The 17,274-nt window shown below is 46.5% G+C and overlaps 1 protein-coding gene across 2 annotated transcripts in view; it reads left to right on the top strand.

Annotated features, from left to right (window-relative positions):
* LOC138447740 (complement C3-like) overlaps nucleotides 1-17,274 on the top strand; it is a 2,843,165-nt gene that overhangs the window by 42,931 nt on the left and 2,782,960 nt on the right. For both annotated transcript variants that reach the window (XM_069604045.1, XM_069604046.1), the window contains exon 2: nucleotides 2,017-2,206. In XM_069604045.1, the coding sequence (XP_069460146.1) occupies nucleotides 2,017-2,206 (190 nt within the window). The remainder of the gene's footprint in view (nucleotides 1-2,016; nucleotides 2,207-17,274) is intronic.

The raw sequence follows: 17,274 nt of genomic DNA on the forward strand, positions 1-17,274 counted from the left end.
TCGCGCGCCACCTGACTCGCTAAGCACCGCCCGCCCCTCTGATCCCCGCCACCCTGTACCCCTCCTCTGTTTGCTGCTGTATATCTGTTCTGTTGTTAGCCCTGTAAAGCGCACCGTTATGCATCTTTACTGTTTTGTACCTCCGTAAAGCGCTCTGTGGAGTATCTATATTGGTGTGTACTTGTGTAAAACGCTCTGTTGTGTACCTGTATTGGTGTGTACTTGTGTAAAGTGCTGTTATGTACCTGTATTGGTGTGTACTTGTGTAAAGCGCTATGTTGTGTATCTGTATTGTTTTATACCTCTGTAAAAACAGAACCCATACATAACGGAACACTTTACATAGGTGTACAACAGTACAGGTGCAAACCAGAGCGCTTTACAGAGGTATACAGCAGTACAGATGCATAACAGAGAACTTTACAGAGGTACACAACAATACAGATGCATAACAGAGTGCTTTACAGAGGGGTACAGCAATACAGATACATAACAGAGCGCTTTACAGAGGTATACAACAGTACAAATGCATAACAAAGCGATTTACAAAGGTATACAGTAGTACAGATGCATAGCGGAGCGCTTTACAGAGGTGTACAACAGTACAGATGCATAACGGAGCGCTTTACAGAGATATACAACAGTACAGATGCATAACAGAGCGCTTTACAGAGGGGTACAGCAGTACAGATACATAACAGAGCGATTTACAGAGGTGTACAACAGTACAGATGCATAACAGAGCGTATTACAGAGGTGTACAACAGTACAGATGCATAACAGACTGCTTTACTGAGGTGTACAGCATTGCAGATGCATAACGGAGCGCTTTACAGAGGTGTACAACAGTACAGATGCATAACAGAGCGTATTACAGAGGTGTGCAACAGTACAGATGCATAACAGAGTGCTCTACTAAGGTATACAGCAGTACAGATGCATAACAGAGCGCTTTACAGAGTTGTACAACAGTACAGATGCATAACAGAGCGTATTACAGAGGTGTACAACAGTACAGATGCATAACAGAGTGCACTACTGAGGTATACAGCAATACAGATGCATAACGGAGCGCTTTACAGAGGTGTACAGCAGTACAGATGCATAATGAAGCGCGTTACAGGGGTATACAACAACACAGATGCATGACCGAGTGTTTTACAGAGGTATACAGCAGTATAGATGCATAATGGAGCGCTTTACAGAGGTATACAACAATACAGATGCATAACAGAGCACTTTACAGAGGTATACAGCAATACAGATGCATAACAAAGCGCTTTACAGAGGTGTACAACAGTACAGATGCATATCAGAGCATATTACAGGGGTGTACACCAGTACAGATGCATAACAGAGTGCTCTACTGAGGTGGTATACAGCAGTACAGATGCCTAACGGAGCGCTTTACAGAGGTGTACAACAGTACAGATGCATAACAGAGCGTATTACAGAGGTGTGCAACAGTACAGATGCATAACAGAGTGCTCTACTGAGGTATACAACAGTACAGAGTGAATTACAGAAGTGTAAAACAGTACAGATGCATAACAGAGCGCTTTACAGAGGTAACAACAGAACAGATATACAACGGGGGTAGGACACAGAGGGGCACAGAGGAAGGGTACAACTGTACCGGGTGGCGGGAGTAGAAGAGCGGGCAGCGTCTAGCAGGTCAAGTGGCGCGAGGGGCGACATTGATGGCTTAGGTGTTGAGGGGTAGTGACCACTTGAAGAGGTGGGTCTTGAGTTCCTTTCTGAATTGTAGGAGCATGGGGGTGAGTCTGGTGCCGACGGGGAGGAGTTGCCATAGTCTTGGGTTGTGCATTTCTAAAGTAGATTATACACTTGTTAAAGCATTCTTAATGTACAGCTCTTTAAATGACTGATATTTCCAGGTTTAAGTTACATGTTACACCAGCTAACTGATAAGTGACGTCATGCCTTGTACCATTGTGCAATGAGTTGTCCAGCATCCCCCTGTTCTGTCCTTAACTCTTGTCTTTGGAATTCCAGCTTCTTCCTGGCGGCTCCCAATGTTCTACGCGTGGAGATGGAGGAGACAATCCTCATTCAAGCCCATGAGTTCACACAGGAAGCCGACGTGCAGATCACAGTCCGTGATTTCCCCAAGAGATCCAAGGAGATCTGCAGGGCGACCACCAGACTCAAGGAACCCAACTATCTGAGCACGTTCACCATCAAGGTGGGTCCTGCTACCGGGCACTGCCTCCAGTGGGCACACTGCCTGCTCTACATCACCACTGCTTGGCATTACACCAGAGTTGTATAGCTTTTCAAGTTTCAGAACTGTGGAGAAACCAAAGTGATCATTTACATATGTTATAGCAAACCTACCTCATAGCTACCCTTCTCAAATAATCATTTGCAAAGCCAATAGCTTTGGCTTACATATAGGTGTTGTATAAGGTTGTATCATTGTTACCATATTTTGCCAAGTACTGACAACGTTTCGTAGGACTTGGCATCTTATTACTATATCCAAACAAAAGAGGTGATGGTTGTAAGGTTTAGAATTAATCTTAACCTCTGGCATTGCTCTGGGCATCCCTCCAGGCCATCGTTCTACGTCTAACAAGCCATTACAGAAAGGGAAAGACCATATGCGAGTCAGGCTTGTTCTCACCCCAAAAGGGCCAGCCCAACCCGAACTGCTAGGTCACATCCCTTCTGCACGAGACCACAACAATCCCCAGACAGGTTTCAGCCTCATTGGGCACCATCAGTGAGGAATAGCTTGGGTCTCTAGCCTGCCCCACCACCAGCGATTGCTGTACAATGTTCAGGTACACACACCGTTGCTAGTGACTGGCATTAAATTCAAAGGTACCTGCAAGTGCCCACTCACAACCCTGTTGCGTATTGTCATCAAATGGTCTGGCATTCATACCAGCATCAAAGATTGCCATCAGGTGTCCGGGTATTCACCCATTGTCAGGTATTGCCGTCAAAAGGGCCACTTACACTATTACCCTGGGTTGCAAAGAAAGGTGTAAGCACTCAGACCACTGCCAGGGACTGTCATCAAATGGTCAGGGATGCCCCATACACATGACTGCCAATATGGGGGAGTCTTCTCCCGCTATAGAGAAGCACGCCAAGATGAACTCTAAAGTAGACACACAGGCCAGATTCTCAAACACGAATGCAAATGAGGAAAGTGCAAAGGAGGCGCTTTTTTTCATTTGCGTTAGTTTTTTGGAAATGAGCAGGTCACCTTATTCCCAGAGGCGACCGGCACCTTTCTTGGGTGTTGATCGGCAGCGCAAAAGATGTGCTGGCAACCCCCTTGCGTATATTAGTGTCGAAAGCGTATGCCAGGCTCCCTCCCTCCCCTCTGCAGGCGGTGAGAGTACATTTCACATTGACAGAGCCTTACAGGGTTCAAACCACCTCTGTCACAATTCCAGGAAAACGCAGGAAAGACCCTGTCCTGATCTGTGCATCCCTCTGTGCCTGGGACCCAACACTTATATTGATAGTTTATTTCTATCGCGCTCGTACACAAGTGTTTCAGAGCGCGACAAAAGGCCTAGGAGACCGTGGGCCCGATTCATGGAATTCATTGCACAAAGTCGGTGCATTTGTGAGGTACAAAATGACCTTTCACTGATTTGGCACTGCAAAAATACACTTTACACAGTTCCATGAATCAGGGTATGTGTCAGCAGTGCAAAGTCACTTTTCAGCAGTGCAAAGTCACTTTGAACCGTGCAGAAATGTCCAATGAATCGGGTCCTGTGCCTCATGTCTGCACATATAAAAAGCACATCATGTTTGTGAATTGGAGATGTGCTTTTAAGAGCACAGAAAGTAACCCATGAACTGCACAAATGTGCAAAGCGGTGAAAAAGCGATGAAACGGCCATGCAAGTGTCTACATCTAAGACAGACACATTTGGGAATTGGTCGACTCCTTTTTTGACACAAGTGATTCGCCCAAAATAAGTGTTGAGAAGCTGTCGCACAGTGTTTCAAGTGGTCTACAAAGTGTATGATTATATGTGCAGTGTTTTGATGTATGTGTACATGTGGGTGGTTGGGCTGGGCGTGTTTGGGGGTGCGTGTATAGTGTATGGGTGTATGCGCAGAGTGTGCAAGTCTGTGTGTGCGGTGGAGGTGCGTGTGCAGTGAGAGAGTTCACGTACGTTCTGTATGTGCAGAGCAATATGTGTGTGTTTGTGGGTAAGTGCGGTGTGTGGGTGTGCATGGAATGTGTGTCTGCATGTGCAGTAAGTGTAAATGATTATTTTAATCATTAAAATATGCTTCTAGAGAGATCAACAGAAATAATGCGAGATAGTAGCCTAATCACTGATGTGCTCTAGCACCTTGAAGCGTCTTTTGTGCTACATAATAATCGGACAGACTCAATGACTTTGGCAAAGTACTACTTTATTCTCATTTAATAAAGCAGGGAGACCTGACAGGCATCGGACTGATGCATGCACACTCACAAAGCCGCTTGATTTCACACAGGTCTTTATACCCCAATATGCGTCATCTATGATGTCATTCCACGTGGCCAACTATAACACCTATCAAGGGATGGGAATGGTTAAGGGAACATATCTATATATAGAACATATATGAATTAGTACATCATCATTGGCTACCTCTTATCTGTAGTGCATGCCTTGAACTACCTCTAAATACATATAGTACTGATTATAGCGCACAAAATGGCAGTGGATTGGTCTAAGCAACATTGTATATTAGGTTGTCTCTCAAACCTACTGATTGGTTAGCATACTATCCCAACCTTCGGCTGTTAGCTCTTTACCAGCACGTACGTGAAACAACACTTAGGTGTTTGAATCCCATCAAAGTACTCCCCGTTTCCCAATTAGTCCATCATCTGCGTCGGTCAGCCATGAGCCAAATTCTTCCATCTGTAGTTGACCTTGTAGCCTGCTCACTGTCCTGGAACATTCAAGGGAGTGTGAGCATGCCACTACCTTCAGCTGAGGCTCTAATGAATAGCCCTTGTATTTGACTTCTGAGTCACATGTAAAGAGACCACGAATGTATGAATTTCAGCCTCTTATTTACTGCTATTTGATTCAATTAGGCAGGGTGCTTTTACTCCTCTTGGCCTCTAGAGACTTGCTAACTCTATCTTACATAGGCTTCATACATTTTTAATTGTCCAATACTTGGCTATTGCCGAAGTTTTCTTCTTCTTTAATCTAAAAGCAATTTGTCCTTTGTTCATGGCTTATCTTGGTTATCTCCCCTTGTAGCTCGCATTTATTCCTTAAAATATCATCCTTGATCCTTCGAAATACCACCCCGCTTCCTCCTGTATGTTGGAAGCCTGAGATTGTGTCATGCTTGACACCAGCAGTTGTGACCATTCCACAGTGAATATTCGAAAGAAGATACTCACTGAGAAAAACTTACTGAATGTATCCCCAAAGAGACGACAATCTGAGGAAGGAACTCCCCGAAGGTATATGAAAAAGGAGCTGGTGACATCACGAGAGACGAAGGTGACGGCCTGAGAATACTGGCTGAAGAGAATGCATGGACCTTATAGAAAGTAATGACGAAGTAAGGTATCGAGTAAACTTTCATATGCGAGAAGAAGATTGCACGTGTGTGACGCACTGCAAAAAATACAAGTCGTTCAACAACTGTACAGATGCAGCAATGCAAGTCGATTAAGTAATCTTAGAAGCTGGCTATATGTAGTGAATACCCTGCAGGTGGAGCTGCCATTGTATAGAAGCTGGACATTGGTGTCATGAATTTAGTAAGCCCGGACCCATGGAGAAGAAAAGCTGAGAACTGTGTCACAGCAAGAATTAGCTGTAATCATGGACACGAAAAGCAAGGCTGTTTGGTCTGGTATCAAAGTCAAAGTAGCCAAGCCTGGTTATCTATTCCTGAAGGTGGTGAACGTGAGAAGCTGAATCATCCCTTGTGAAGGTGCAAAGAAAGAACACCAAGCGTGCCAAGTTTTATTCATTTAAGACATTTAAATGCTGCAAAATGGTCCAAATCATGGTCTCCTGTCACGTGAGCCAAGTATGAAAATAGAGTTGAGCTTGGGTAGTAAGGGTGCCTATGGCGTAACAGCCATGGTCAGATCTGTGATGCACCTCTGCGCCTTGCTCACTATCTTTGGTCCGGGCTCCTCCTGTGGCCTGAGTACCTTGGTGCACTGACTGTTGGGCTGGGCCTCTACTCACCTAGTCTTTATTGGGGTTGTTTGGGTTGTTTGTACCCTTACATCCATGCCCCTTTGAGTCCAGGTCCACCCTTTATGGCTGACGAATGTGAGCCTGTGTGCCGATGGACTGTGGCCTCCCTCGTACTGTAGCTGCTCCCTGTTATATAACAGTGGTCCTCCTTGTGTGCTGGTGATAGTCAGACATGCCTTGTTGTGGTGCTCCGAGGTGTGGTTATGGTCCACCCACCTTGTTCGTGGGGTTCAATGCGGGATCATGCAGCGTTCTGCCTGCCTCACGAATCTCTCTCATCAGAGGGAGTAGACTGTGGCCTCTTTCGTGCCTGGTGTCTTGCAGTTCTATTTCTCATATCAGGGCTCTACCCTGTGTACCGTGGCAGCTGCCGGAGAGCTTGTCGACCAGCAATACGCTCCGTGCTTTCACCCGATGCCTCTGCAGTGGCTTTGTCGTTACTGCAGGATGTTGCTTTGCTGCATGAGGGCCCATACTTAATTGCCGTGCACTTCTCCCCTCGTTTTAGCTCTGTCTTTCCTCGATCCGCCGTCTGGGCAGGATACCCTGATGCCCATAGTTGCTCCAGTGGTATGGATCTTTGGGTCCTTCCCCCTTGCTTGTATGCCCCTTGTCTGGGCAGTCCCCCACCGTCTACCGGCAGCTGATGTTAATTAGACACACCTTCCTGTGGGCCTTCCCCCTTGTTCATGGGTTCCACTACTGGACCTTGCAGCGTCCTCCTGCCTCTTGAATCACCTTGGCCGAGGCTGTGGGCTGTGTCCCCTCTTGTGCTTATTATCCCGCCGGTCGGATCTTCGTGTCCGGTCACGGCTCTGAGTTCCTTGGGGGCCGCCGGCCAACTCAGCTTGGCTAACCAGCGACTGACACTCTGCTTTTACCTGCTGCCTCCGCTGGACGTAGGACCTCTACCTGGCACTCTTGTGCTCGGCTGTCGGGCATCTCACCCCTTGTTGTCACTTGAGTGGCTGGGGCTATGTGTGACCCTCCTGGTGTCTCAGCGTCCTTCTCCCCCAGAGCCCTCTTACAGGTCATTGTGCCGATGCGTGGGTTCTCCCTCCCTCGAGAGTTCTTCACCCCCGCTCCTGGTGTCGCGTGGGGTCCGCCGGCAGGAATTGCGATAGCCCCGTTGCTCTCTCGCTTATGAATCCATGCCGCCGGCGCTCTTCCACACAGCCTGTGTTTCTGCCTTGTGTGCACAGTGTCTGCGCAGTCTGTGTCCGCTCGTCCCCTCGCGGTAGGCAGGATCCACTCCACGGCCCTAGGATGTTGTTGGGCACTTTCCCTGCTTGCCGAATGGCCCGAATGTGGATCTCGTTTTCCCCACGCGTGGCGGTCCCTGCCTTGCGCACCACCCTTTCCCTGCTCTTTATTGTGCTGAAGGAGCTCCTTCGCCGGCACGGGCTGTTGCTCCCGCCATTTTGTGTGCTTGTCTCGCTGCAGCTTCAGTCATCTTCCTGGGCTAATCCCATTCCGATTTCCTCTGGGATTTCAGCCAGCTGTGCCTCACACCTTCCGACACCTCTCTGCTGATTTTAATGCCGTTTCTCATGTGCGTTCTCCCAGCTTTTCGGATCTTGAGTCGGATCATGCAGGAGCTCCTGGGTTTCACTCCTCAACGCATGGTTGCCAAGCCACGCCCCCCTATTCTGAATGTTGTTTGATGAGTAGAAATATTGAAGAGCGATAAAAGTTGTGAAGTCATTGAGAAAAAATTGAGGAAGCTATAGTGACTACCCTAGCGAAGTGGTTGGTACCAATCCAAAAGTAGAGATAACTATAAAGACTGGAGGGGGGTGGTCTGTACTTCTGCTCTCTATATGGTAGAGGTGAGGCACAGAGGACCCCAGCCAAGATTCTCTATTATTGGTAACGTAGTTGAGCAATCAAGGCCTAGCTACTCAGGAGGTGATGCAGGCTGGTTCTTAAGTACAGTGTAGTCCCCAAGCCCCCACAAAGGAATGTCCACACACTGTATAATGTCCACACACTGTATTGGCTAAAACACAGTTTTTATATAATTAATATTCACAATAGCTCACTCTGTGCTCAGAAAATCAACAATGGTAAATATATACAGTTCTAAAGTGGTACCACAAATATTATCAGATCTCATTAAAGTGCATACTGTCAGGATGTCACACAGATCAAAATAAAGAGGAAACCAGCAGTAGAAAGAGAAGGAAAGCAAGAGGGTTGAACAATTGGCAGAATACTGGTCCTGTTACCTAGACACAGTTCTGTGTGGAGATCCCCCCACCTGGGCAACCTTTAAAACAAAGATGTTTAACAAGCCCAATCCATATATTGTTCTATGAGTCTTATTTCCCTCTACAATAGTTCTACAGCCCCAATGTACCTGGAATTGTAGAATTCATCAATGGGAAATTGACGGCCCTTCTTGAGTGCTCTCTCTTTAAGGCAGGAGTCACGTGTCGTCCGACAGAGAACAGGGTGAACTACAGCAGTGAAGTGGCAGCTTCGTTCCTAGCGGTGCTCGTCGATGACGGAGCGTTGGTGTCCTGCAAGGAAGAGGCATGCGGGGCACCTCGCTGACGATAGTTCTGGACCGCAAAGAGATGATGAAGAACTGTGGCCCAGCAAGGGCATTGAGTCGTCGGCGTCTCTGTGGTCTTTAGGTGGCGGGAAACCCACCAGCAGATGCTCCTCGGTGCGTCGATGGTCGGGCCTTCTCCAGCAGGATAAAGCGGGTGGCGATGCAGACGAGAGCGTCCTTGGATCAAATGAAGTTCTTAGGCAAACAGGAGCACGGCGGCTCCAGTCGGTGATGTCGGTCATAGACAGTGGCGGACAACAGTCCTGGCATTTCTCCTTGGGATTCTGCGGCAGTCCCCGTCTCCGGTCAGCAGCCTGTCGTAGGTCTGTCTACCGGAGAGCTTTGGCAAAGATCAGTTGGTGCAAGATGGTCCCTCGTAGCTTGGGAAGAGGGTGCCTTACCAGGTCCTCTCTGGGTCAGTCCTTGGAGGCACAGCATCTCTCATTGAGAAGGAGAGCAACAGCAATTCTTCTCTTCCAGCAGGGCTTCAAGGTCAAGCTTCAGTTACTCCAGTTACTCGTCGTAGTGGACTTCAGCTTCTGAACACGAATTCTAGCAGTGAGAGGCCCCCAGATATACTAGTTGATCTCCCATTCATTCTGCTGGGTCACACTCAGGCAACCAATCAGTCAGAAGGGCATTCATGCAGGCAGGCAGCCAATCAGGTGCATAGTGCATTCAGGCCATTCACTTCTCTCCAGATACTCACAACAAGTTATGTGTAACTCCCTCCGGGTCAATAGTTTTTCAAAGAAACAAGCTGGGGGTAGATCTCTATCTTCGGCTGGGGCCTCTCTCTGGAACAGTCTCCCTGCCAATTTAAAAATTGAGGAAAACCATCTCTGGTTCTCGGAAGAACCTCAAGACCTTTCTCTTTGCTTCTGCCTTCGCTCCCCCTCTCCCCTGCTGATCTGCTCTCTCTTGGCACTGTGCATCTGGCCACCCTCGGTCCTGGGCCCAGGTACCTGCTCACCCTGCCACCCTCCTGCACTGCCTCCCGGCCACTTCTTGCACTGGGGACTGTATCTGTACCCTTACAGCCCCCCCCCATTTTTCTTCTTTTTCTGCACTTATCAGACTTACCCAGTCTGCTGCCTTAAACACAGCACTTACCACTTGCTGGCTACACTACCACTGTTTATTGCCCCCATTTTTTTATTTATTTTTATTTATTATTATTTATCTGCTCTGCACTTTCCACACTCCCCCTTCTGTAGAAAGGAAAAAAATACAATATTACAGCTGTTACACCAAGCAAAGGAAAATACACTGACACGGGCTTGTTGTCATGATGCCTACCTCCAAGGAGCCAGGCCCCACCCAGCAACCCCAGAGGCAGGCATCATTTCCCCCAGGAGAGTGCCAGCGGGCCCAAGCTGGGGCCCTTTGGACGCAGTCCTGGCGCCTTAGGCGCCAGGCTCATGTTGGACCCCTGTCCTGGCGCCTTAGGCGCCAGGCTCATAAAGCTAGGCATGTGTTCAAGTGTTTTAATGTGCACTTACCTGATGCAGACCATGCTGCTACATCCAGGCCCTCTTGAGGCCTGAATGGAACTACTTTACCTGTGGGACTACTTTCCACCCGGGTGTGGTCGGGGAAGGATACACACTGGCTGGCACACTGGGAACTTCTCGTCCAAAGCTATTTAAACCACACCCGATCAGCAACTCATGCTTCGCGTTGTTCTGCTCCTCGCAGCTGGACGCTCACCTTGTCAGCTCCTGCATCTGGACTTCAGCCACGCCTGTCAGCATCCTGGATCACCTGCAAAGGGAGACAAGAGACCTTACCAGCTGAATCTGCACCACGGAGACATCACCGACGATCCTGAAAGGGAAGACATTATTTTTTAAAAGCATTTCGTTACGATCGCTGCAGCGCTGCATTTCACTCACCTTTCCTGGGTTCCTCCATCTTCAGCAGCGATCATCCGGATACACAGCCACTTCCCAGAGCCTAAAAGACAAGAATAAGAGGTGAGAGAAGGAAGGGAATAAGACTTACCTGTTGGGTCAATCCCATTTCATTTCGGGTCTTGCCGCTTCCAGGCATTTTCCGGACCCCGGCCCCTATGGGGAAAAAAGACAAAGACATAGAATGAGCGTAAGCAAAGACAGTTCCCGAGCGCTCATCCAGATCTAACCTGCCATTTACTGGAACTGGAACTGCACGTTTCACTTCGGGTCGGTGCCATATCTCCGGCATTCCGAACCCCGGCCCCTAAGGGGAAAAAAGACATAAGCATTAGCGCTTGCTGCAAAAGACAATGAACATTATTATTAAGCTTGGACTTTTGAACTTGCAACAGAACTTTTACAAAGCCTTACCTGAATAGTCAAGCTTACCTGAACTCCCACCAATCCTCAATCAAGTGAAGTAACTGGGTTTCAACGCGCCCCTGCATCAGAAGCAGGATGGAGAGCTCATCCTTCCTGACCCTAAGGTGAGACTTCACGGGGAATCGTGGAAGGATATCGTGGAGAGTTGGAAGAGAGTGGGAGGCTCCAGCATAACTCAGTCAGTAGGTAATACTCCCTTTTCACGCACAGGGGAATATTCCTGCGAGCCGTAGAAGCCAGAGTAGAGGGCCCTTCCTGTCCATCTTCAGAGCCCTGCGCTTCACCATTGAAGAAGCATCAGCACTCGAAGCCAGACCTGCGCCTCCGTGGGAATCAGGTGAGCGTTACACTTGTAAAGATTCCCAGAATCTTTATTACAAAACTGAACAGTATTGAACAAAGTACACAAATAGCTATTTGGCTGTCAATACATCACAGAGACCCCCAGCAGGGTTCAATGTGAGCAGTGAGCAGAATTTCCTAGCTGGACATCAGCGTATTTATACAGTTTGTTATAATGATCTCCAGCCTATTACAAGTTAATTATACACTGGGCTAGGGTCGCGCCAGGTTAATTTCCTAATTTACATATCTCGTGCATGCGGTTTACCTTTAAATACATTTACTAACAGACATTATTATTCTCTAATTTAACGTTACACTCTTTACATATTCCTTTAATACAGATCAAACAAATGTTTTGCATATCGTATTTGGATAGCATTTATTGTTCTTGTATACTTGTAGGTTAATGTTGCTAATTCAAGTAATCCCCTGATCCCGAGGTCAACAAAGGACAAGGTCTACATGACCCTAACATGTAGCCTGAAGGCAGGTTGGACATTAACCCTCCTACAGAGGTTGAAGAGGTTAAGGCAAGAACAAGGGCACACAAGATGGCCATTTTAGACTACAGGGTGACTTTGTACAATAAACTAAAATGGCGGTTCTAACCTAAAATGGAGGCTCGATTCACTTGGGGTCACGACCTTGTAATACGGATTTCCTTGCAAAGCGACTGGGCATAGGCCAACATATACAATGAGGATGAAACAATTTATATCAGTTCTAACAAACCCTCCTTTTGGCCTATGCCAAGTGCTAAACTACCTTCAATCACTTTGCGACTAGCTCCACATTTCAACATCTATACATCCCGAATCATTGTCTGACACGTCTATTGCCATTAGATCTGACACCAGAGTTTCTTTTAACACATACTCTTTGGAAACAAACTCTGGGACATATATTTTATGCCCTAATACACTCGATGCTTGCGCGCAACATCCCCCTAATACTGAGCATATACCAGGGAGACACTGTATACAACAGCAAAGAAACAGAAAACTTCCCAAGATAATCAGCAGGGCCGAAAACAACTTCCATCCCCATGACCGTAGGAGGTCCCAAAACCATGCACTAAGTTCCCAGTTTCCCTCAGGAACATGTACTTCTGAACTAAGAACATGTAGATTTTGGATAGCCCTTAAGATCGTCGTAGAGGAGTCTGGTACGTAAACGCAGCAAGCGGACCCCACTAATTCACATACTCCTGCACGCTCTGCCAGAATGACATCTAATGCCATCCGGTTCTGAAGAGCCACTAATCTTATCGCTTTCTGTTCTAACGTCATATTATAAGAGTATGTCAGTGGTCCGATTGATGGTTCTCTCCAATACTCTCGCTAGTCCCCTGATATCTTCTGAATTCGTAATTTGCCCAAAAAATGGCACAAAGGATTTCATGATATCTCCCAGAGTTTGCGCTGGAGTATCCCCTTTCACACCTCGTCGTGGACGAGTTTTTCGAAACATCTGCAGTACTAGCAATAAATACCCAGGTAGTAGAATCCCTAAATAACAGGTTCCTTGCCAATCCCTGGGCAACCATGGAAATGCCACATTACTGCAAACAAAATAGACAGGTTTGCCTACGTACAGAGGTCTGTTCTCACTAGTCAAATTCGCAACGTTGGCGCACTTTCTAAAATTACCCATTGACCGTGTTCCATTCCTCTGTATGCAGAAGGATACTGAATCGGGGCTATGGTTAACAGAATAAGATGGAGGCGTGGCATCCTTATTGCCTATAGGAGCCATTTTGAAAGAGATTAAAGATTGAAAAGGACAAGACAATCTATCAGAGGGCCTAACAGAAGCAACGTTTGGTTCACTTCTATTTGCAAAAAGCGAGCATCCCAGGGGCATCAAGACATGCTTTTCAAAGCTGTTTAAATTTGTACCGTCAAAGTTCCCTGAGATGCTGTCATTCCATCGGCCAAAAAATAGTGCTCTAAGAGAAGCGTAACAGGCAGTTGTCAAAGGTAAAGGATGAATATACCAACCCAGCACCTTATCCCCATGTTGCAGTAGATGTGAACAGATCCAACAATTGGTCTTATTTAATATTGCATGAGTGGAATTCATAATTAACAAAAGGGTATTATTCTGATAGTTCCGTCTATGCAAGAAATCTCTAGGCGATAAAGTATGCAACTGCACGGAAGGAGTAGGGATAACAGATACATTTTCAATAGGTAGAAAGTCCTCTAGCAGATATACTTCCTCCATATACCATAACCCAAAACCAACAGTTACTAAAAATCCAGTTATTATCGCAAAAAGGCAACATGCTTGATCATTATCTCTGCTAGTCACATGTTTATCTAAAAGTTCGGTACGAGGGGTAGCGGGTGCAGGCATTGTAGTCTTCAACCGAAAAAACACCAATTGTTTGTTTGCTGGGGACTCCAGTCGCGCGTCTTCTTAATGTCTTTTCCACAACCCTTAGCCAACAGAATCTTCCCATACAGTCGGGCCAAAAGACAAGCCCTCAAATGATTTTCTTCTATCGCACAGTCAAACCATGCTGTACGTTTACTTCCTTGGACGCAAATTATGTTTTGCAGTTTCTGGTGAGGACAAAGTGTCGTCACTTCCTCCTGGAAGTGGCGAATGAACGGAAATGGGATCAGAAAAGGATTGATCCGGAAGTTCCACTGTTGGGGAGTGCGGAGACAAGATGGCCGTTTTCTCTGGCCTTGCGGATTCTGAAGCGGTCTCTGATTCTCCCTTGTTGGTTGTTGCTGTTTCAGGCACACTAGTTACATCAGTGGGAAGGGATTCTGTTTCTTCTGTATCGTATGGCACTGGCTGTGGGATCCGTTTGGTGTGTGTCGCATGGATCCAGTTCTTACGACCCGCTACCTGCACAGCAGTCTGAGTGACTAGCAGGACTTGGTAGGGACCCCTCCACCGAGGTGCAAGGCAAGACGACCTCTCAAAAACATTCGTGAAGATCCAGTTCCCCGGACGTAGACTGTGACCGGGGCCCTCACAGCGTACAGGTAATGCCTCTTGCACCTGGTGATAAATTGAAAACAGATTTTTAGTCAACTGGTTACAGTAATCTGAAAGAAGCACATTCTCTATATCCCGTAATGAGTGGCTCTTTGGCATACCCAAAATATTAGCAGGTCTCCCCATTACCACCTCAAAGGGAGAGAGCCCAGTCTTAATTTGAGGGGTTGTTCTCATCGACAGTAACACGATCGGTAAGGCGTCCGGCCATTTTAATTTGGTGCCAGCACACGTCTTAGCGAGCTTGTTCTTTATAATGCCGTTATGCCTTTCCACTAATCCGGCACTTTGGGCATGTCTGGCCGAATGGAACCGTTTGTCAATCTGTAATCCTTTGCAAATCTGTAGCATTACAGTAGCGATAAAGTGTGGCCCATTATCCGACCAGATGACTCTCGCCAGCCCGAACCTAGGAAAAAACACTTTCAACAGAGTTTTTGCCGTGGTTATAGCCATTGCATCTCTAACCGGGAAGGCCTCAACCCACTTACTAAAGGCACAAATGACAACCAACACATATTTAAGATTGTTACAACGTTCCATTTCAATAAAATCAAAGTGAATAACCTGAAATGGAACAGAAGGTGGAGCGAAACTTCCTCTAGGAGTCGAGGTATCTTTTCCTACATTGTGCTGCAAGCAGACCATGCAGCCTTGGACAAAACGCTCCTCAGTTTTGAAAATCTTATCATTGGCCCATACACTGTGTAGCATTTTAGTCAATTTACGCGCACAAACATGTGTCGGACCATGAGCCATAGTAACCATCATTGTAATGTAGGCGTCAGGGAGTAACCATTTTCCTTCAATATTGTCCACCCAACACCCATCATCATCCAGTCTCCCTGCACCCTTGATCCATCTCTTAGTTTCCTCTATGGTAGCATCTGCTTGAATGTCTTTTACGGCATCGATACTTTCACCCAAAGTGCAAACATTTACAGTTTCTCTTACAGCATACATTTCTGAACTGAAATCAGTGGCAGTTTGTTTAGCTATCTGATTGGAAAAAGCATTCCCTTTTCCTACATCATCTGTAACCTTTTGATGTGCTGAACATTTTATAATAGCTAACTGAACAGGGAGTGCGAGTGCTGAAAGTATTCGCACTATTAAAGTGCCGTGCTGAATTTTCGTTCCATGCGAGATCAAGAAACCTCGTTCTTTCCAAAGTCTACCGAAATTGTGGACCACCCCAAACCATACTGACTATCGGTATATATATTTACTGTAAGCCCTTCAGAAAGTTCACAAGCTCGAGCTAACGCTATAATTTCTGCGGCCTGCGCGGAATTATGCATAATTCTTTTGGTTTCCACAATCGTGTTTAAAGTAGTGACAGCATAAGCAGCCGTGGATGTACCGTCTGGAAGTTTAAAACAAGAGCCATCACAAAATAGCTCTCCTTGTGGGCTATTCAAAGGCGTGTCTTTCAGATTGATTCTGCCTTTGGTATCCTGTTCTGTCACATAAAGGCAACCGTGTGACGTTTCGTCCCCATCAACAGTATCTTGCGAGATAGGTAAAAGTTCAGCCGGATTTAATACACAACACCTCTGAATTTGAATGTGGGGGGCAAACAAGATTAGTTCATATCTTGTCAATCGTGCAGAAGTGAGGTGTTGCGTTTGAGTTCTATTCAATAAAATATCTACAGAGTGAGGTACCATTAGGGTTAACGCATGACCCAGGACCATTCCCTCACTCTGTTTTACAGACGCAGCAGCAGCAGCAACAGCGCGCAAACATCTCGGCAAAGCGCATGCTACAGGATCAAGGGTGGAGGAATAGTAACCGCACGGCCTATTCTTCCCTCCATGCTCCTGCGTTAATACAGCCAAAGCACATCCATCACGTTCATGCACAAACAATACAAAGGCCTTGTCATAATTCGGAGTTCCTAAAACCGGCGCTGAACACAGCGCGGATTTGAGCACATCAAATGCTGTCTGGTGTTCCAAAGTCCATGGCAATGGCAAAGAAATGCCCTTCTTTGTCAAAGCCAGCATTGGTTTAATCGTTAACGAAAAGTTAGGGATCCACAATCTACAATAAGAAGCCATACCTATCAGGGCTCTAACTTCCTTCTGCGTATTTGAGGTATTTATTCGTTCAGGTGTCAACCGTCTTCCCTCCTTTGACAGGAGGTAGCCTAAATAGGCGACCTCCTGACAACAATATTGGAATTTCTTAAGTGAAGCTTTGTGGCCATGTTTCACTAGATGACAAAGCAGCAACATGGTGCCTTCTTTACAGGCGCTCTCAGAATCAGCAGCCAAGAGGAGGTCATCTACATACTGTAGTAATGTGCAAGTAATAGGCAACTAGAGAGTATCGAGCTGCTCTTTCAATGCCCTACTATAAATACCTGGACTCTCAGTGTACCCTTGTGGTGCACGAGTGAATGTGAACGAGCGTCCACCTAGGGTAAACGCGAACAAATACCTGCTATCCTTGTGTATGGGAATACTGAAAAACGCGTTTTTAAGATCAACAACGCTAAAATGAGTGGCAGAAGCCGGAATCATGGTTAGTATCGTTGTAACATCAGGTACAATAGGAAATTGAGGAGCCACAATTTTGTTAATAGCACGTAAATCAATTATAAAACGAAAGGGAATTGCATTATCACCTTTTTTGTATACTGGCAAAATGGGGCTGTAACATAGGCTACCCGTAATCTCCTCAATTACTCCACGATGTACAAAATCAGAAACTATACATTTCAAAGCCTGTTCGCCTTCAACTGAGATCTTATATTGCGGGATGCGAGGCAATTTTACTCCATGTT

Source organism: Ambystoma mexicanum, chromosome 3q (assembly GCF_040938575.1).
Source record: "Ambystoma mexicanum isolate Mex_15411 chromosome 3q, UKY_AmexF1_1, whole genome shotgun sequence".
Taxonomy (NCBI): domain Eukaryota; kingdom Metazoa; phylum Chordata; class Amphibia; order Caudata; family Ambystomatidae; genus Ambystoma; species Ambystoma mexicanum.